At 33.4% G+C, this 21,790-nt stretch overlaps 3 protein-coding genes across 4 annotated transcripts in view; 2 read left to right on the forward strand and 1 right to left on the reverse strand.

Moving 5' to 3' along the window:
* Positions 1 to 112: 112 nt before the first annotated feature.
* LOC131841047 (peroxisomal acyl-coenzyme A oxidase 3) lies at positions 113 to 13,168 on the reverse strand. 2 transcript variants are annotated; one of them, XM_059189282.1, is made up of 14 exons: positions 13,075 to 13,168; positions 12,570 to 12,742; positions 11,607 to 11,744; positions 11,033 to 11,348; positions 9,672 to 9,843; positions 4,424 to 4,563; positions 3,961 to 4,103; positions 3,565 to 3,670; positions 3,317 to 3,454; positions 2,882 to 3,115; positions 2,269 to 2,423; positions 1,418 to 1,549; positions 1,133 to 1,285; positions 113 to 284 (listed from the first exon to the last, which is right to left on the reverse strand). In XM_059189282.1, exons 2-14 carry the CDS (start codon positions 12,726 to 12,728, stop codon positions 174 to 176), a joined length of 2,097 nt encoding a protein of 698 aa, XP_059045265.1. In that variant the 5' UTR covers positions 12,729 to 12,742; positions 13,075 to 13,168; the 3' UTR covers positions 113 to 173. The 2 variants fall into 2 exon arrangements, with proteins under 2 accessions (XP_059045265.1, XP_059045266.1); XM_059189283.1 differs by lacking the exon at positions 13,075 to 13,168 and adding an exon at positions 12,978 to 13,064.
* On the forward strand, positions 5,472 to 6,610 carry LOC131841050 (uncharacterized). The gene has a single exon (XM_059189286.1). The coding sequence runs from the start codon at positions 5,782 to 5,784 to the stop codon at positions 6,556 to 6,558; it is 777 nt and encodes a 258-aa protein (XP_059045269.1). The 5' UTR covers positions 5,472 to 5,781; the 3' UTR covers positions 6,559 to 6,610.
* A 102-nt stretch (positions 13,169 to 13,270) lies between the features above and the next one.
* Positions 13,271 to 21,790, forward strand: part of LOC131841002 (beta-1,3-glucosyltransferase-like) — a 41,375-nt gene continuing 32,855 nt past the window's right edge. Inside the window, exons 1-2 of the mRNA XM_059189232.1 lie at positions 13,271 to 13,481; positions 19,011 to 19,061. Of these exons, the coding sequence (XP_059045215.1) occupies positions 13,472 to 13,481; positions 19,011 to 19,061 (61 nt within the window). The 5' untranslated portion in view covers positions 13,271 to 13,471. The remainder of the gene's footprint in view (positions 13,482 to 19,010; positions 19,062 to 21,790) is intronic.

Genomic DNA, 21,790 nt, shown 5'->3' on the forward strand with positions numbered 1-21,790 from the left:
AATTAGGACATCTGTTAACATTGACAAATACAATTTTTTTTTCTTAGCACCATTATAGTACATTGATCACAGATTATAACATCAAAAATAATTTTTTTTTTATAAATACATAATATATACATAAAACAAAAGAAACGAAACAAGACATTGGCTACAAGATGTAGATGTACAATTTAGAGTTTGGCGGGTGTGTACGATCGCCAGTAGACAACGTCCTTCCACCACTCCGGCCTCTCCAAAGCACCAGGGTAGGTCATCACGCTGCTCTGGATATGTTTATACGCCTGCAACAAATGACATATAATGTATCTCAAGACAATTCACACAACGCCAACTAGTACCAAGCTAAGCAGAGCTTGTGTTATAGACACTAGAGAACTTATATAATTACTTAGATATTTATCTCTCTGGGTGATTTCTATGTACCTATATATATTTTTTTGACCCTGAACAATTCATAAGACATCATCTAGTCCGACGGTAAGCCATAGCTTATATTATGGGTTCTAGAATAAATCTACATTTTAAGGGACTAAGGCAGGGTAGGCGAGCCAATGGCACGCGACACAATATTTTGGGCACGTCGTCGATCATAAAACTGTTTGAAGAAGCTGGCTCAAGCTATTTTAACAATATTTTCACCTACCTATTATCAGAGATGAATAACATTAAAAATTCGGTTAGAAACCGTTGACAGATGGATCCAGTTCAGCATGCATTTTGCTAAAAGTAACATGGTACAAGCCTGACATAAATTATTTGTAATCTAACCTGCAGCAACAGAAGTCACACTAATTTTACAGCAATTTAATTTATGCGTGTAATGAAAACAATCCAAATGTACCTCTTTTATTTACTTTATAATAAATACTATCAAAACTCTCTATGAAGAGTTTTGATAGTATTTATTATTATTATTTTCCAAATAATCAGAAAGTCAAAATTATTTGATCGCACGTCAATAACCAAATTAAATATTTTTTGGAAAAAATGGCATGTTGATGCATAAAGGTTCGCCTACCCTGGTCTAAGGGAACCCTCTAAGGGTCTTCAAAATTAGGGCCGGTATTTGGTGGACCGCTAGCTTGTCAGGTTTTCCAAACAATTCTATTTACATAAGAAAAACAGTTACCTCTCCATCCGATTTTCCAAGAACAGACTTAAGGCACCAGTCCGGAGGGGCCAGAGTATCCACCAGAGCGACTGCATCGGGCGCAACCTGGGAACACAACCGCAGGATGCCGTCCCGGAGGAGCAGACCCTGGGGCCCAGACAAGTATCCTCCCTGCAGGCAAGAAAGTCACAGTTTTTTTTTTAATCTACAGTTTATGGATTTTTATTAATACTTGACATTCATGATCTACTGAAACATCCTACATAAAATTAAATATTATTAAATAATTTAATTTGCACTTACAATATACAATGTTGCCAGATGTTTTTCCAATATAAACGCGCCGTACAGTGATACCAGCCTCAGTAGAACACGCCTGCATGAGACATCTTCGAATATCTTCACTGTGTTGTAGAAATGATTTAGTACATGGTTCTGAAATAAAACAGATAGATAGACAAGCACCTCATTTATATGTTATAGGTTCAATTACAGCATGTTACATTGCATATCCCTATAGATAGAGATAGAGTTGAAGAGCAGAATTTAAACGGGCCGAAGAACTTTTTTGTTAGGTAGAATTCTAAGTTGTTTTTTATGTTTTGTTAATTGTTAATTATAAACACAAATTTGTCACGTACATGTCGTAAAATAAATAGATTATAATGTATTATATACAATGTAACTGTGTTGGTGTAAATCTTATTGGTGACCTAATAAATAAAAAAGGAATGAACGTGGCCGCAATGTATGGATATCAATAATAATATTCTTGTACAATTTACACAGCGCCATTTTGTCCCAAGTTAAGCAGAGCTGGGTATAGGTACTAGATAACTGATATAAATACATGTGACTTTTTTTAGTAAATATATACATATAAAACATCCAAACCGATACAAACAATCATACTCATGAATACAAATGTCAGTACCGTGCGAGGAATCGAACCAGCGAAAATCGGAAATTTGTGAGTATAGATGGATGGATGTTTGCTATATTTCACGCAAAAACTACTAAATACAATTTAATGATACTGTACAATAATATAGCTTATACATCATAACACATAGGCTATAAATCTCACGCAGATGAAATCGCGGGTAAAGCTAGTACAATAAGAAATACAAAATGTCAAATTACAATGTTTTTACCTCTCCATAAACAACAGACAGTGTGACTGCATTATACGCCTGCGAGTCGTTCTTAGCCTGGAAGTTGTCTCTGCCCTCTTCCTTGAGTTTGGAGACTTTCTCGTACGTCATCTTTAGGGTGTATGCAGTCAGCCATTTGTACATATGAATTATATCTGCAATAGAAATAACCTTATTAATATTATAAACGCGAAAATTTAGGAGTATGTATGAATGGTTAGATGTATGTATGTTTGTTATTCTTTCACTCAAAAACTACTGGACAGATTTAGACGCAACTTTACTAATTAAACTATGTAATATAACTTATATCTACTAAATTACTAATTATACTAAATTACATAGTATAGCTTTTACCTACATCGGAATAACAAATAGTGTATAAACTTCATGCGGCTGAGATCATGGGTACAGCTAGTTATAGAATAATTACTTTAGTAAAATTCAAGGTATTCCTTGTGGGTCTGGAGTCTGAACTAGGTCGAAACCTACAGATACAGAACTACTACAGATCTCCAGGTTCTCTCCAGGGTAGTATTACAATATGACTTAAACTAACTCTATACATCCAATGAGATACAGAAATAAAGCCACAGATAATTAAAATACTCACTGCTGGGTTCAATCATCTCATCAATAGTGTTCCACTGACACTTCTCCTGTAGAAGTCGGTCCACGTTCTCCAGGAAGCCGAGGGTGCCCATCGGCGAGTCGTCAGCCGTGATCTCATCGCGGCGTCTCCATACGTTCAGGAGCCAATTGCTGGCCTGCTGCAGGAGGAGGCTGTTCTCGCCTTCGTACGTGCAGTTCGCGTCGTTGTCATTCCGGATATCGCCTAATCCCGAAGCTGGAAGCATGATAGGTTTAAAAGTAGTGATATATTAATAGTGGGACCTAGAGGTCCCATAGCTAGCAATGACAGATTATAAACAAGCGATCATTCTGTAAATAGAAATATTCTTTATATGAGTAAGGAATATTTCTATTTATTTAAATTGTAGTTTTGTAAGATATATAACTTGTTTTCATAATAAAAAAAAGAACTTACCTTTGAGGTATCCGTGCCCACCGCACGCTTCTCTACAGTTCTGTATGCCGTCGCGGGCGGTCCAGCCCAGTGCCGGCTTCACAGCTGATGACAGAGCATGCATCTCCATACCACGCTGAGCAGCCAGATTGTCGCTAGCTGGAAATTGTTTAAGAAAACAATGATTTATTATTAGAGTTAATATTTTTTATAAAACTTAAATAGATAGATTTACTATTATTACTATAAAGTTCAAATTGAATACATACTTCCCATAGCGCTGTTGATCACTATGTTGACGTGTGTCTCCCCTAGCCAGGCGGAGAACACTCTCATTGCATATGTAGCAGCCAAGTACGGCAGCAGTCTGATTTGCTGTAATAAAAATTACATAAATTAATTAATTCTAAATTCTAATTCTAAAAGCTTATATATTACTATGTGCTGTAGCGCTGTGCAGTAGTACGTAAACGTTACGCTCACAGCATCAGCCCTTTTTGCCCAGAATGTGTAGTATGAGGTCTTTATAGTTTTTTTTTTACAGTGTGCGAATTCAAATGTATATATATGTTTCTTGTTCTGGCAATAAATAAATAATATCATTATTAAAAAAAGATATATTATTAACAACCTAATAGAAGGGGAAGTTCAAAAAGAAGAATTACCTGCTGCTGATATTCAATCACCGGCAGCTCCTCCGTGGAGTTATCTGGTCCGAATTGCTTCCTCACGCAGGAGTATCTGACTGCGATCACGATAGCCTTCTGTAGGTATGTTGTTATTATTCCTGTTATGTGGACACGACCACCTAAAGAACAATTTTAATTAGTGTAATATTATATTCCATTTCCGTATTTAGGCTGCTGATATAAAGACGGTTAGATGTCAGGTTACCCGAAAACAATTAACGTTCTGATGGTATTGGATTTCTCCAAAAGAGGTAGGGTGTAACAACCTTACTCAGTCAACCAGACTGGCCAACTGTGTATCAGCGGCCTTAATCTAACATTTGTACTTAGCTTTTTTACATGTGAGGAATATATTACCATGTTTTATTTTCTGTCCCATATAATTTGGGATCTTCAGAGTCTATATTTATAGTTTTCTTTCAAACAAGTAAATATTTACCGGATAATATGCCCATAGCAGCCCCGAAACGTTTGCTAGGATCCCTGATCGGCGTTTTGTATTCACCATCATCATCAACTCCGCCCAATTTGTCCAAAGCCGCTTCCTTCGGCAGGTGATAGTTATTAAATATAACGAATCTGTAAAGATTTTTTCTGAGTCCAATTATCTGAATTATTTTAATTATAATTTAATTTCTTATTATATGCTTAATACAGTCATTTTCTAGTGGTACTTGTTGAGAAACTCTTTTGAAATTAATATATTAAAAGTTTATATTTGTATTCTCTAATCAAAAACTATAAAATAAAATTAAAAAACTATAAAATGTCATTTCACTGTCTCTACTATTATTATTAAAATATTTATCACTTTATAAATAGTTTTACTATATATTTCTACAAGAGTAGTGATTTTAATCACATAATACACACATTTGTATTCATCTATGTACATACATATCTGTTTGTATTGGTCTTATTATTTTCTATGCATAACATATATTAAAAATATATTTGCTAAATATATCAATTGTTAAGTAGACAGATGTGGTCATAGAACATAATATAAGCCCTGTTTAAATTTTCTACTAGTAATACTACCAGAAAGTATTGTCATGTCAAAGTGGTATTTGTGAAAGGGTGCTGCTTGTGGTGACTGATCTGTCGGGGTTACGAACATTTATTAGACTATTTGCTTGGGCAATAGCATATACTGGTGGTCACTCTATTCTCCCAAATTTGAATTTAAAAATGAATCTGTATTATTGTAAACATGAACAACATTTATTTTAAAAGAATACGAGCTGAGTTTCTTGTCAGTTCTTCTCATCTCGATATCATTCCGAACTGACGGTAGATTTGACATATCATAAGAGTCTGTAATAGACCTACATGAATAAAGATATTTTGATTTTAACTTATATTACTTTTTATTAAAAAAATCTACAGCTGATTCTTTTTATTTTCAATTCAAAACCCAATAAATATAATTACCCTTCCGGGTTCCGGTTCCGGTTTTCTAACTATAAACACGTACGTCAGTGAGCTCAGCCATTAATAATAAAAATCAGTGGAAAAAACAGTCAAACTCTCATAAAACAGTGATCATTTTGCACTAAAATCAGAAAAGTTTGTGATTTATAAAAAAATACGGTGTAATAATAGTGTTATTGAGAAAAATAAGAACTACAATTGTGGTTAACATAACCTAAACAGTGACATTTGACAGTGACACAGCACCAGAGATCATAGATTATAGAAGACTTATCAATACTACCAACATTACGGCAATAGACCGACACTCGTAGTGTTGCCAGCTTCTACCTCCGTATACGGCTAAAATAGACTAAAATTAATATGGAAAAAAGTATGGATTTACTATTTTCAAAATTAGAGGAGAAACTTAATCTACAAGCTACAGTAATATCTACTGAGGTCACAAAAAATATAATGCAAGCCTTAGATGAGAAGATGAAATCACTTGTAACGGAAAATAACACCCTAAAATCAAGAATTACAAAGTTAGAAGAAAAAATCAACTTTATGGAAAGGGATAAAAGAAAAAATAATTTAGTATTTTTTGGTATAAAAGAGGAAGGACAAAGTGAAACTGAATTAGTGGATCAATTAAAAGAAACAGTAGTAGATATGGGGATACATTTGGAAAGCCAAGAGATAGCAAATATATATAGAATTGGTCGCCCTTCAAACAAAAATCGACCAGTAGTAGTGTCCTTTACAACAAAATGGAAAAAACACCTTGTGCAACAAAACAAGACTAACCTTCCGCAAGGCATCTATCTTAAAGAAGACTATTCTAGAGAGGTACTCGTGACCAGAAAGGAACTTCAACCGAAACTGGAGGAGGAAAGAAAGAAGGGAAACATAGCTTACTTAAAGTACGACAAGCTGATAGTAAAGAAAGCAAATGAAAATAATCGTGAGAAGAGGAAAAGAGATAAATCAGAATCACCAGTTACAAAAAATTACACCAAGAAGCAGCTGACTAACAGCAGTCCAAACTCAACCATCATGTCATCGGTAAATGCTGCAAAAGAAATACTAAAACCAAATATACTAAATTATATGGCACGTGGAAGATCTTATTCCTTATCAGAATCATCAAAAAACTAACAAGTAATGCCGGCAACTGGAACACAAACAATAAAGAATTACTAACACCAAATAAAACAACATTAACTTGCACCCCAAGCCGGCTGGTCACCGTGGGGGAAGAAGACTATCACCCTCCAACAAATGCTAAGAAACAAAACAGAAATATATTAAACAGGATAAAAAGAGAACAAACCTTAAAAATATGCACATACAATGTAAGATCACTTGCTACAACATCGAGATTTTTGGAACTCAACAATGCGATTAAACATATAAATTGGGACATTATAGGCCTCGCAGAAGTGAAAAAAATTGGTTGTCGTATAGAGGAACACAAAGACTATATCTTCTGCTATATAGGCGAAACAATTGGATTACATGGCGTGGGCTTTCTAATAAAGAAATCGTTTAAGTCGGACATCGTGAATTTTGTGGGTATCTCCGAGAGAGTAGCATTACTTAAACTACAATTGAACAACATACCACTATCTCTAATTCAAGTTTATTCTCCTACCGAGAGCTCCAGCGAAGAAGAAATGGACAAATTTTACAATGACTTAAAGACAGCACAAGAATTAGCTGATAAAACCTTAATAATTATGGGAGACTTCAACGCAAAAATAGGACATCCACAGCCGCACGAAAATATAATAATGGGAAAATATGGATACGGAAAACGTAATAAGAGAGGAGAACGTTTAATACAGTTTGCATATGAAAACAAATTATCAATAATGAACACTTATTTTATCAAGAAAAAATCAAGAAAGTGGACGTGGTTATCTCCAGATCAAAAAACAAAAAATGAAATAGACTTTATACTAAGTCACAACCCAAAATCAGTAGCGAACATAGAGATACTCAACAATCTTAACTTCCCATCTGACCACAGAATTGTAAGATGTTCTCTAAAAATACAGACATGCAAAGCTAGTCGCAGGACATTCAAGTCCATACCCAACATGCTAAAGTACACTTATGAGAAAAATAGCTACATACAAAACCTAAAACAGAACTCAACAAAGTTATACAAATCTATGGAGAACTCGGACAATATACTAATACTAAGTAACGAATTAGAAAAAACAATCTCAAGAAGCCTTATACTCAGTGAAAATAAAAGATGCGATGGTAAAAAGGACAAAATTATTAGTGAAGAAACATTTAATCTCATTTCCGAAAGAACAAAATTACTGAAAAGTAAATTAAAATCTAAAGAAAGGAAAGAAAAATTAAAGCAGCTGTTTAAAAATTGTAACAGAGCAATTAGAAAAGACTATGAATCATACAGAAAATCAGTTATAGAAAGAAATATGACAACTTACCGCAGCTCAAAAAGAGCTTTTAAAGAATTGGCAACTCATAAAACCTGGATTGAATGTCTAAAGGATGGCAATAAAGAAGTTAGAGACAGGTCAGATATAATGAAAAGGGCAACGGAATTCTATACCAACCTATACAAAGAACCTCCACAAGCAAAACCCATAGCGAGCAAAAGTAATTTTGGGTCCAATGATGACCAAACTACAATAACATGGGATCCCATAACAGAAAGTGAACTATTGAGTCACATTAAGAAACTAAAACCTGAAAAAAGTCCAGGTCCAGATGGAATCTCCAATGAAGCTTTAAAAATCGGAGCAGAATGGCTAGTACAATTTATTCTCAATCTGTTTAACCTAATCTTAAAACAGGAACAAGTACCCACACAGTGGTGCAAATCCACAATAATACTACTCTACAAAAAAGGGAACCCACTTGACATTGGTAATTACAGGCCCATTAGTTTATTAACAACAACTTACAAACTCTTCTCGTCAATTATTCTTAGCAGAATAGCACCAGAAATTAATAAAAATCAACCCATAGAACAAGCAGGATTTCGGCCAAATTACTCGACAATTGATCATATACATACTATGGAACAAATAATCGAAAAATACAAGGAATTTAACAAACCAATATACATAGCATTTGTGGATTATACCAAAGCATTTGACAGCTTAATACATTCATCTATATGGGAAGCATTAAGAAGTAATAACATAAGCGAAAAATACATAAACATTATAAAGAACATTTACTCCAAAAGTACAAGTAGAGTCAAATTAGAAAAATTGGGTAAAGAATTCCCAATTGAAAAAGGTGTGAAACAAGGAGATCCTCTCTCTCCTAAACTGTTCATAGCGGTATTGGAGCAAATTTTTACAAATATTAATTGGGGAAACAAAGGAATACCAATAATGAACAAAAAGCTTACCCATTTAAGGTTCGCAGACGATATAGCTATTTTTAGTGAAACGGCCACAGACTTAAACAAAATGCTGAATATTTTAGATGTAGAGAGTAGAAGGATAGGTCTTCATATGAATTCTTCAAAAACAAAAATTATGACTAACAGCTACAAACAAACAATCAAAATAGATGGAATAGAAATAGAATATGTGGATGACTATGTGTATTTGGGTAAAATGGTTTCGTTTGACCCCAATAGTAACGAAAATGAAATTGACAGAAGGATAAATGTAACATGGAAGAAATACTGGGCACAGAAAGAATTTCTAAAAGGGAACTACAACTTGAAAATGAAAAAGATAATAATGGATACCTGCATCCTGCCAAGCTTAACTTATGCAAGCCAAACATGGGTATATACGGAAAAATTAAAAAACAAAGTCCTGTCCTGTCAGCACGCAATGGAGAGAAGTGTACTAAAGCTACGCAGAATACATAAAATAAGGAACACAGTCATTCGCGAGAAGACAAAAATAAAAGATGCACTTCAACATGGCCTAAGACAGAAATGGAAATGGGCAGGTCACGTAGCTAGGTACAAAGACAAAAGGTGGACTTATCAACTAACAAAGTGGCGGGGACCGACAGGAAAAAGGCGAGTAGGTCGACAGAGAAAGAGATGGTCTGATGACATTAAAGAAGTGGCCGGGGAACACTGGATGAGCGTGGCTGAAAATAGAGGGAAATGGAACAAGTTGGAGGAGGCTTTTACCCACATGGGACCATATATATAAAGAAGAAAATAAATTAAATTAATCCTAACTTAAAATATTAGTTATAATTGTAATATATGGACAATAAAGCTTTAATAATAATAATAATCAGAGTTTATTTACCCGTTATCAACCCCATTGAGTCCGATTTTCTCACCAATATCACCGACTATAACCCCTGGATATGGCTTCAGCGTTTTTGGGTCCCGAATTGGCACAAGGAATGTGTGGAGACCATGATCTTTGCCCTTGGAAATCAGTTTAGCATATAGGATTGCATGGGTGGCACATTTACCTGAAACGAAAATTAATATATAGCCATATAGAAATATATTATGACTGTGTGGAAAAGGGATTGTGAGTAATGGCTAAATTGACTTAAAAAAAAAACGAATTGACTTTCTTGCTAGCTAGTTCTTTTTAATTGTATATACTGAAGTGAACGGTAGGCCAAAAATTTGACGTTCATAAGCGGCTAAAACATCCTACATAAATAAATTGATGTTGATTTTTAATTTTTTTAATTGAATGTGGACTGCTGTACCTAGCAATGTACCATGATAAATTCCTAGTGAATTTGTCATGATGTATTAATTCCTATAGAAACGTACATACAAACAGTAACATCCTCATTAAAATGATTCAAAAGTTAATATTCACTATTTTACGCCTAGTCATTTTGAGAAGCATTAATATTAATACCTTTATTAGGCACATGTTTAATATTCCTGTTCACATACATATTCAAATCTTGCGATGCATGCTAAACACATCACTCAATTGTAAACTTGATTTTATAGTATAAAAAAAATAAGTCAATATTAAAAAATATTTCTTAAAAAGTCAATGGAATGGTGCACTCGTATGCGCTACCGGTTTACGCTGGCGTGGCACCAGTAGTTAAGATGAACATGAAGTCAGCTCAGTTATCTCATTGTAGGAAATTATCACAACGGTTTACAGTGAGAACCGCATGGAGGTCAACCTGACACGGTACATTACTAGCAATGGGTTTATTACATTATTCAGTTACGTGGTCCGTCGTGAACTATTATAGATAACTAGATTTCCCGGCAAACATTGTTTTGCCTTAAAATAAAAAAAAATTTAGGATTGGACTACCCCTAACATTTAGAAGCAATTGCTTATAGACAACATTATACAAATGTGTATGTTAGAAATAGTAGTAATATATGTTACAAAATATATATTTTCGTAATAACAATATGCAAATTCCATTCTGTTTCTATATGACAGTGACATAGCATTTTTTTTCATATGCTTGAAATAGAAAACAAAATTAGATACCTATATGTATTAATACTATTCTATTACACCACAATGGCAGGACCACAGAGCATCTGATGGTAAATGGTTACCACAGCCCACTGAGTCTTAAAATAGCCATGCTCTCCCATGAGCATTGCAGACCCTTAATAATCCTAAAAATATCTCACACTGAAGGCATAACTAAACAAACTTACCAAGACATCCAACCCAGAATTTGGCAGCTTCAAAATCTGGTGTGTGCAACACAAACTGTTTCTTTTCAGGCACATATGTAGCGGTTGTTCTCATTCCTTTTGCATTTGAGCCGTGCGAGACCTCTGTCAATGCAAAACACCCTCCAATCTTTCCCTCTCTGAGATCATCCAAGATATCAAAGTGATGAGATCTGCCGTTCCCTTGTATTGAGTTAAAAAACAATCTAAACGTTAATGATAACTTGATTGCTAACGAACTGTCAAACATAAACAGAGCTTCGGATTCAGCCTGCAATCTTCTGGGATCATCAATAATCTGAAATAAACATATGGCATTTTAAAGAAAATATTCAGTACAAGTTTAGTACAGACCCAATACTGTTTGCATTTTGAATTTATTCAAAATAGCCTAAGTTTAGTTATTACTTTATATGTATAGGTACTTATATTAACATAACTTCTCTCCATCTTAAGGTTGTCTGAAAGAGATTTCATTTTAGTTATAAGACCACCCATTGTTACCTCTTTGTATTTATTTATTGCCAATAGAATAATTAATTTTACTGAAACTTACTTTCTCATATGGTGCAAAATCTTCATGGAAGATGGCATACATTCTCTTGATGGTTATATGTCTCTCTTCATCGAGGGTTGGGGTTGCATCTGAATATTTGAACAAGGGGTGGGTCTCCATAAATGTCCAAATATCATTCTGAAATAAAGGATATTTATCACTCATTATTTTACCATTTAAAAAAAAATTAATTGCAACGATCACATAAAATAAAAAATAAAGTAAAGACTGCATTTCTGTTTCAAGGGCTATTTAATTAGTCCCAAACTTGAATTGTTTTACTACATATAAAATTTATGTTTAAATGTTTCTCCAAATTTGAAATAATATATGAATTTATAAATCTGGCATAGATCGAAACGGAATGGAGTTTTATTATTTATTGTTTAAGCTTTATTTTCCACATATTTTACAATTTTAAATTTATATTTCAAGTTTAATTCATTTGGCTTCTTTATATGTTCTTAATATGGTCCCATGTGGGTATAAGCCTCCTCCAATTTGTTACATGATCCTCTATTCTCGAATAGAAGATGGAGTTCTTATAACTACACAACTATCTACACAGTAAGCTCATTTTGTCTTTACTTTTCTTTCTTTCTTCTTGACTTTCGGAAAAAAAACATATGTACATAAGGGTAAGGTAAATAAGGAGTACAAATTAGCATGGACAGTGTTTCTGGAGATCATCTTGAATATCATCAAATACCCAGAAGGAATGATCTGATGAATTTAGTTTCACCAAAACATAATCTATGGAAGGAGGGGATAATAAGTAATGGGGTCCACTGACCTCATTGTAAACAATATGGGATGGGAACAATCTCTAAGCAGTTGGAAACAATCACTGACATTTGCTGGTGAATTCACCAAATAGGCTAACTGTGTTGAACAGATGGCCAGCGTGACACTAGCATATTCGGTGCCATTTATTTAAAAAAGTAAGATAAATATATCACTTACTTTTAATTCAATCGTATTCAAGTTTTCATAGATAAGTTTCATTCGACGCCAATTAAATGATGCATTTTTTCTAAATTTGTCTAATGGTCCCGAAGGTAGATTTGGGAAATATTCCTCAAGTTGGTTATCACTAATTGATACGATATCATTTTGTTCCATTTTTGATATATTTTCTAGAATAAATTTAATAATATAAAAATAAAACTTAGTGTCGTAATTTAAAAGTGAAATATTATTAAAATGAAAATAAACTAGAGTTCATTTGAAATCACACATTAAAATATAAACTTTGGACACAAAACAACAGATAATTATATCACAAACAAAGTAGAAATGTTATCACAGAAGACCTATTAATTTTAACAAACAATAAACAACTAATATATTAAAATATAGAATTGATTTTACACATTATAGTAAAATAATTTATGGGTCACACGTAGTGTATACATTAATAACTGTATACTTAATTATTGAAATATTTACAAAAGTTTTGAACTTTTACTTTTTTTTAATCCCGTTCACTGACATTAATGATCACGAAAGCAGAATGCAGGGTTTTTTTTATTTTAATGATTTTTTTACCGAAGTACTGTCAAATTATCGAAACTCGTACGTGATTGATATAATTTATTGTCATTCAGTCATTCTTGCATTCAAAAGTTCAAATTTGTAAACTTTACTCATTCATTGTCTTTTTATTTATGAAATGATTATTAAAAGTTTATTTTTCAATTTATTTTCTTTCTTTTATAATTTTAGTTTGGATAAATAATTATTTAGTTGCTTACAAATTTTATAGTAAATTGAAAATAAATTTAAAAGCATTTTTATATTCAGCAAGCTATCTGCAACTTTAATAATAATTTAAAGTGGACCTGTTTATAAATAAATAATAAAATATGGACAAATGTGAGTAAATATCCATATAATTGGTTATCTTAGTCTTTTTAATATATGTATAATTTATTATCTTAGTATGCTTTTAATAAATTTACACGTTCTGATTATTTGCCGGTATCGGTACTTGCGTATTACTTTTTGATTACAATTATTTATTTGGAGGGTCAACACAGTTATTGTCAATACATTTTATATAGTTTACAATTAATTAAATTAAAACGACAATCTGCAATATTGACAATTGTAAATATATTTTTAAACATTGATCTTAAAAAGTTATAAATTAGAAACATTTGTCTATACCTGCGTTGCATCTACGAGTAACATCATTAAAAAATAAATTAATACCCAACCACACTTTCATTCCATTTTTAAATTTCGTCTTCTAAGAAAATTACCACCAGCCCCTTAGAATAAAACAATTTTTATATGAGACTGTGTAAGCTCTTCTTTTTTAAGAACCTTTATTACATAGATTCAATTTAGGATTAATTCTCATTAATATCTTTTATAAAACACCACATTTATTCCTCTGTAATTCTTATTCATATTTGTTTAATATCAGTGAACAAGTAACTACTACACGTAACATCTTAACATTCTAAGCATTTGTGTTGCTTAGAACTTTCTATATAAAACCAATTTATAAATCTTTGCCTTTCTATTTTAATTTTTAAACATGACTTATATATTAGTTATAAAGTTGATTTTCTAAATATTGTTTTAACCTTTTTTTTCAGTAGTTTACAATTGTAGGCATTGTATTAATAAGACATTTACCATGACTGATATTTCAAGGCTGTAACAAAGATCTTAGGATATTTGTAACAGTATCTAAATAACAGGAGCTCTTAAATAATATCATAAAAACAATAAAAACTATAGCACACAGATTATAACTAAATAAACAAACTGACCCAATACAATTTTGTAATATGACAAAAGAGCTTATTCCTTTTGAAAGGCCGACATCACACTTGTAGTTTCCCTGGTGTTGCGGGTGCTCATGAGCTGCTGTAATAGAGCATAAGAGTATGTTTTTTTAGTTATGATAATGGAATGATACACCCGCCTGTGCTAATGCGGTGGCGGATGATAATATGAGCATGAAGTCAGGTCAGTTATTACATTGTGGCAAATTTGTGGAATTTATCACAATGGTTTCCAGGGGGACTGTGTAGAGGTCAACTTGACATGGTAAATTGCTAGCAATGGGGACACTAGACACCATATTACTAACAATTTCCTTCCCCCCAAAAGAGTATGTTAAAGGAGTTTATTACAAAAGGCCATCTTACATAATTTTATTTGAGGCTTGTAGATTGTACAGTGTAGTAGATTGCTAGCAATGGGGCCATTGATCTCCATTATGATGTAACTAATAACAAGTTAAATAACTATCCCAAACAAAGCAGTGCTTGTAGCTATTATACTTAATTTTGTGAATTCATCTATACATATACTAAAAATGAAAAGACTGATCGCTCACTGTGAATGAAACATAAACGAAAAAAACTATTATTGGGGACTTTTATCAAAGTAATACAAATCAAAACAATGCTAAAAAAACTGCGGGAACCCACAATGTATATTATTCGCGGAGCAATGAAGGCGTGGAAAAAATAACAATAATAGAAAGACACGTTTAAAAAAAAAAGGGAATGGACCTTCAGTCTATGGAAATAAGGGCGTAACTATAAAAAAAAAAATCATACAATAATTACAATTTTTATGTGCGCTCCTTTGTGCGCGCTAATCTCAAAAACGGCTTAACCGATTTATATCCGGTTTTCCCTAATGTATTGTGAAAGCTTAATTAAAATTGTTACTGTTTATATTATTCCAATTCAATATATCCAATACAAACAAGCGTATTCAGATAATATAAATATCTTCCCATAACACAAGCTCTGCTTATCTTGGGACTAGATGGCGCTGTGTGTATTGTCCAGTTATATTACTGTTATTATTAACCACCTGATTCAACTGCTACCATATTTTTTTTTGTTCCTGGTATATCCGCGAGCAGTATATTTACTATAATCGGATTGATCGGGAGATAGCAATGAGGGTCTGCAGTCCATTGAGTGCGAGTCTTTCATGACGCCCTCTGGCATAAATTCAGTAATTAAGAGCTGAACAACAAATAAAAAAGCAACAGGCTTATCCGAATCTAGTTGATGCCTTCTTTTCAGGCGTTTTCAGTGTTTGTTAGTGAGTATCCTCTAAGCTAGTTCATTGGAGTGGACACTCAGCCGAGCCTTGTATTTTGAGCATGTGCTAGCAGCTCCTCTCATACTGTTGGTAAATTCGAAAAGTGATTGATTTTCACCATACATATAAAAAATTAAAATATGTTGAAAAAAAATTGAAAAAAAGCACTTTTACTATTTAGAAACACTCTGTATAATTTTGTAGTCCTGTTTTCAATAGACATTATAAAACGGACACTTAAAAAAAGCCAATCACGAGATGGAACCAATGCAATATGCACGTAAGCTATTAACTCGGTCCAAGTAATAGAACGTCCCCCTACCCCCCATCCCGCCTACGATCTCGCCCACCCTTTTATTAGCTCTGCAAAATGAAGCGCTCTTGTTCCTTTTTAAAAGTGGCCATTATTCGAAATAAGATTGTTTATGGGTAGCCAGAGAGGAAGTTTTGTTGTATTTTCTTTTAAAAATTACAACGCCGTTTCTCCAGCTTCGTAATTTAAGAAGTCATCTAAAATATTAGTTCGACTAGCTGTTTCGCGCGACTTCGTTAGCGAGGAACTAAAATGTTTTTTTCGGACTACTCTAATGTTGGCCGCAGCTGACCTTTACAGCTTCACCGGACGATAGAGGCCGAGTGCAGATAGCACTCCAAACCTGCGGAAGGACTTATGAAGCGGCTGAAGGCAAACTCCCGTCTGATGGATACGACTTTAGTCTGAGGGCACCGCTAGGGGTTCGAACCCCGACTCAGGCCGTCGTAATTTTAATCCCCTTTTGAATTGGACGGGGGATCGATCGGAGGGGGAATTGAAAAGTATAAAATTTCTAGTTGCTGATGATAGGGTTTTAATTCTAAGTAATTTCTTATAAAGCTATCTACTAGAATAGATCTTTTAGTTTATGTTTCCAAACTGAACTTTTGTGATCTCACACGTGATAATAGTATCGGAATTAATAATTTATATTATAGCGCGGTGGTGTTATCACCTCACCACTGTAGCGTTATGTATGATGTGATGAGGTGTCGCTACATAATATATTGTTTATTGTCGTACTTATGTAGTGAGTATATAGGTGAAATAATTGTACCATTAATTATATATTAGTAAGTTTATTTGGTAGTGTGCTACGTGGCTTATTTGTAACGCGTACATTCGACGCGGAGTCGTAACGTGGACTGACTTTACACTTAACTTAAATGTATGTTATTTGGAGAGGTAAACTAATGGAAGTGTGCCGAGTGTGGACAGAATTATTACAAGTGTAGGTACAATATCAGTCGTCTAATACCCATAACATAAGCTGCTTATCTTGGAACTATATGGCCTTGTATAAATTGTCCAGGGTTATTTTTTTCATGATACATGGATTAGTAGTAACGTGTACATTCGACGCGGAGTCGTAACGTGGAATGACTTTACACTTAACTTAAATGTATTTTATCTGGAGAGGTAAACTAATGGAAGTGTGTCGAGTGTGGACAGAATTATTACAAGTGTAGGCACAATATCAGTTATCTAATACCCATAACACAAGCTTCTTATCTTAGGACTATATGGCGTTGTGTAAATTGTCCAATGTTATTATGTTCATGATATTAACCACTTGATTCGACTGTACCCAATCATCCGGGATCGTTTTACCTCCGCCTTGCGTCGTAAAGTATATTATTTTTGAGACTCGACGCTGCTCTAAATTTTACTGTTTGAACGTGAGTCGTGAATTACAGTGATTTCAGTATTTTTAGTTGTTATTAGAAGATCTATCGTCATATATATAAGAACCTTGCATCACGATGTTTCTCCCAGATTAATTCCTTCCTAATTAGCATTAAACAATTGTAGCTGTGTCCGCGGTTGCAGCGAGCACAGCTACAATTGTATAATGCTGATTAATAATACACACAATATTATAATATATGTATTATAGAAAGACGGTTTATATGAAGAAATAACTATGACTTATTACTTAGAGGATACTAAATGACTGTATAATAATAATATAATATCTTCTCTTCTTCAATGTCGATTTCTCAAGGCTGAGAATCGTGACCACCAGGAATGCTTCTTCCAACCAAATCTCTCCAGGCATTTCTATCCTACTCAACTATAATATATCTATATATATATTTAAAAATATATATAACATACATAGATTTTTATCAGTTGTCTAGCACCCACAACACAAGTTCTCCTTAGCTTGGGACTAGATGGCGCTGTGCTAATTGTCCTGAGATATCATTATTATTTAGACTAATTCATGCAAAAGATAAATCTAAATATAGCATTATACGACACATGCGCCGTAACTGCTACGCTGGTAAACTTCCCAACTGAAGTTTCAGCCTTCAGTACCGATAGAACAGACGGGGGTGGTGCGCGCCCCTCGCTTCCAAGTTTTACGCAATGTATACGAGAGGTGTGATATAACAAAATACATATTATACCAATAGAATAACATATTAAAATTTGTATATTTTGTTTGCTTTGGATTTTAAAAAATACTGCAAATGATTTAATGTATATTCATTCTTTCTGCATCACACTTACTTCATATTTATCATCATATTTCGCTCAATCCATATAATATCTTTTTAAATTATAGCCTATATGTTATTCTGATATATAAGTTATATTACTGTATAGTTTCATAAAGATCCCTTCGGTAGTTTTTGCGTGAAAGAGTAACAAACATGCATCCATATTCATAAACTTTCGCGTTTATAATATTATATAATAAATTTTCAAAAACCAAAAATAAAAGATGGTATTTTTAAGAGGGCGTATAGTGTCTTATTTTATATGTATTTTTCGGGAAAATATTTCAAATGCAGTTAAAAAAGATGTTTTATGTCCCTTAAAAATATATTATGAAATTACTGGTTCAGTAGATTCATTGATTTATATTTAGGAAGTACTTTTATTTATATTTAGGAATGCCAACAAACAAAAATACGGAACGGAAAGTCTCTTATACGAATAAATATTGTTTTATTTGTAATAATCCTGATCATCATCATCCACTGTTGGACTTGGGCCTTTCCCATGACACGCCACTGTGCACGATCTTCAGGCCGATCTTGATTTGTTATATTTGTGATTAATTGATATTAATTTCTAAAAGTTTTTGCTTACATGTACTTTTTTCTTCTTTTTTTTCTCCAAATGAATGTATGCATAGACATTAAAGTTAATAAAGCAACTGTTTGTATGACCACTTCATAAAGTAAACACAAAATATTTTGAGATTTTTATATTTCCCATAGTATTGAAGTTTTAAATATTCGCATAGTTTTTAAAAAAAATTGTTGTCTTTGTTACAGTTGCAACGTTGGTGCTAACTCTCGCCTATTTACACTATGCTCTAAGTTTCGGTAAGTTAACTCAATTTTTTCTCTTTACATTGACAGTAGATACAGTTGTTAAAAAACCTAATATTTAATATAATATTACTAAATAACAAGAGATTCATTTGACGGCCTCGGTGGGCTAGCGGCTTAGGTCACCGACATTATTTTAGTTGGTCACGGGTTCGAAGATAATAAGTTACGTTGACTTTCCTTCCATTTTTGACAACAACTGAATCAGTACCATTGGACGGCATTGGAAAAGATATTACAATAAATTGACTTAAAAAAAAACATGTAGAACATTATTGTCACGTATGACAAATGAAACACTTGGACTAATGACTGTTATGTTTTTTTTTCATTTGATTAATATTTTTATTTTAAATTTGACTTCTTTTGTACGTAATATATCTGTCACCAAACTTTTCGTAAATGGCTAGAGAAATTTTGTTTCGGTGGTTTGAAAATACAATAGAACCCGATAGATGATCCTACTTTTGTCGTCATGTCTGGAAGAGTCCGTGTTTTTAATGTTATTTTTCAACATTTACTCTCTTTCCTTATTTAAGATTAATTACAAACGCAATAATAGCATAATTCAGCCAAATAAGTGGCAAGCATGTCATTTTTATTTATACAGATATATTTGATTTATTTTAATAGGTTTATTACTTAATAACAAAAAAGTAGTAAATACAGACAAGAAACATCTCGTTTATGAGTGCAAATTGTAACTAATATTTCAAATTAAATTTTGCTAAAATGGTAGATGGATACTAGATCGGTTATTTCAACACGCACAGACAAAGCCGCGGTGTAGAACAAGTATAAAATATTTATCTCGTAAGTCTGATCTGCAGATACTCCCATTTATGCTGTGCCAGTTTGCCCTTTATAAAATTCTATTACTTGGGAGGCGATACTCGATGTTTAACGAGATGATCGCTCAAATGGCGCGTTTCGGTTCTCGACTGATTGCATCGGCTACAGACTGATTCTAAGACTGCTTCAGTAATTCGCTTTGATAACCGATTTATTGAATCATTTTTATAATCGCTATTTGCTTCTTTAGCGTCGAATTTTTAAACAAATTAGTTTACTGAATTTTGCGAAAGTTTGTGTTCAGTAAGCTTCATGTAATTCGATAATGTGTAATCAGCTGGATTTTGAATGATAGAAATGATGGGGTCAGTAGTCTAGCGGTATAGGACACCGCTTTTCATCCGGTGGTCGCGAATTCGATTACTTGTATGGATTATTACGTAATGTTTGTAGCATTTGCATTCTTGAGTATGATGGTTTTACAGGTTTGGGTGTTTTATATGTATATTATAAATATATTTACTAAAAAATATATAGTATTTATAACAGTTGCCTAGTACTCAGAACGCAAGCTGTTAATTGTCCAGGGTTATAATTACCCTACATCCTCCTTCAATCCAATTATTACTTCTGTGGCAAATATCATGATTTATTAAGAAGTTATGACGATGAAGCGTATGGCCTCCCAGCTAGAAACAGGTCAAGGTTATCAATTTTATACATGCCGTCAGCTGACGTATAATACATTATGTTACAACCAGCTGACTATTTTTTATCTTCAATGTAGGTTCAACTAATTCAATTTGAACTGGGAAGATATGATTGTTTTTTTTTACATATTTACTAAGGCGCTTTTCCTGAACCCAACCCTCTTGGAACTGCAGCTGACTTTCCACTAAGCTTTATAATACAATAATTGTAACCATCTTAGAAGTTTTCGACCAGGAGGGAATATTTGACGAAAAATTTGGTGACTAGTAATGAATAAACTTTTTTGCACTTTGTATATCTAAATATATATAACTCAAAGGTGACTGACATAGTGATCTATCAAAGCACAGCCCAAACCATTGGACGGATCGAGCTGAAATTTGGCATGCAGGTAGATGTTGTGACGTAGGCATCCGCTAAGAAAGGATTTTCATTAATTTTACCCCCAAGGGGATAAAATAGGGGATGAAAGTTTGTATGAAACTTTGTCAATTTTCAACCGATCGGCCTGATACTTTGCATGCATAAACTACTATGACGCAGGCATTCCCTAAGAAAAGATTTTGATAAATTCCACCCCTAAAGGGATAAATTAACGCGAGCGAAGCCGCGGGCAAAAGCTAGTCATTTAGGTATAACCGAAGTTTAGCAATAGATTTATAGTCTTTGTGTAACGTTACTGCTGCCCCGTAATACTTCATACCTATACTTTAATTGCCACATTTCAGTTTTTAAACTGGAAGACAGTCTGCAAGAAGGTGTTACCACGGCGGCAGAATTATTTGGTACAGAGATACTCGCTAGTGGCTTTGACGGTTACTATCTCCTTGCTCTAGTTGTTTTAATAATATATTATTATTATAGGTCGTTCTAAATTTGTACTAGAGTAATTTGGGTACCATTAATTATTTTGTGTACCAAAATAAGGTTACGAGAACGTTATTTAATTTTTGATTCAACACCGATTCTGTCAAGGTGTAAAGCAATTCGTTCAACTCAAAACACAGTTATACCGAGGTAAATTTGTAAAAAGTCGTCTGCGTGGGTACGTCAATTTCACCTATTCTCAGCCGCCAAGCAAGTAAGATATGGTTCTGTTTAATGATCAGATATGGCTAACAACTGCCTTATCTGACCATTAACATCACCGGTTTTTCGAGAGTAGCGGGGCACGAAATGGCGACCTATGAACAATGACTCGGATAAACATGTCATTATAT

This window comes from Achroia grisella, unplaced genomic scaffold (genome assembly GCF_030625045.1).
Source record: "Achroia grisella isolate CSIRO2021 unplaced genomic scaffold, CSIRO_AGI_Agris_v1 utg157, whole genome shotgun sequence".
Taxonomy (NCBI): Eukaryota; Metazoa; Arthropoda; class Insecta; order Lepidoptera; family Pyralidae; genus Achroia; species Achroia grisella.

Bases quoted from the DNA above. Each gene is read 5' to 3' on its own strand.
- LOC131841050 (XM_059189286.1), top strand. From the start codon at position 5,782: ATGGAAAAAAGTATGGATTTACTATTTTCAAAATTAGAGGAGAAACTT.
- LOC131841047 (XM_059189282.1), bottom strand. From the start codon at position 12,728: ATGGAACAAAATGATATCGTATCAATTAGTGATAACCAACTTGAGGAA. The intron at 11,745-12,569 runs GTAAGTGATATA...CCTTTATTTCAG, and splicing joins TGAATACGATTGAATTAAAA to AATGATATTTGGACATTTAT. The intron at 3,116-3,316 runs GTAAGTTCTTTT...TCATGCTTCCAG, and splicing joins TGGGCACGGATACCTCAAAG to CTTCGGGATTAGGCGATATC.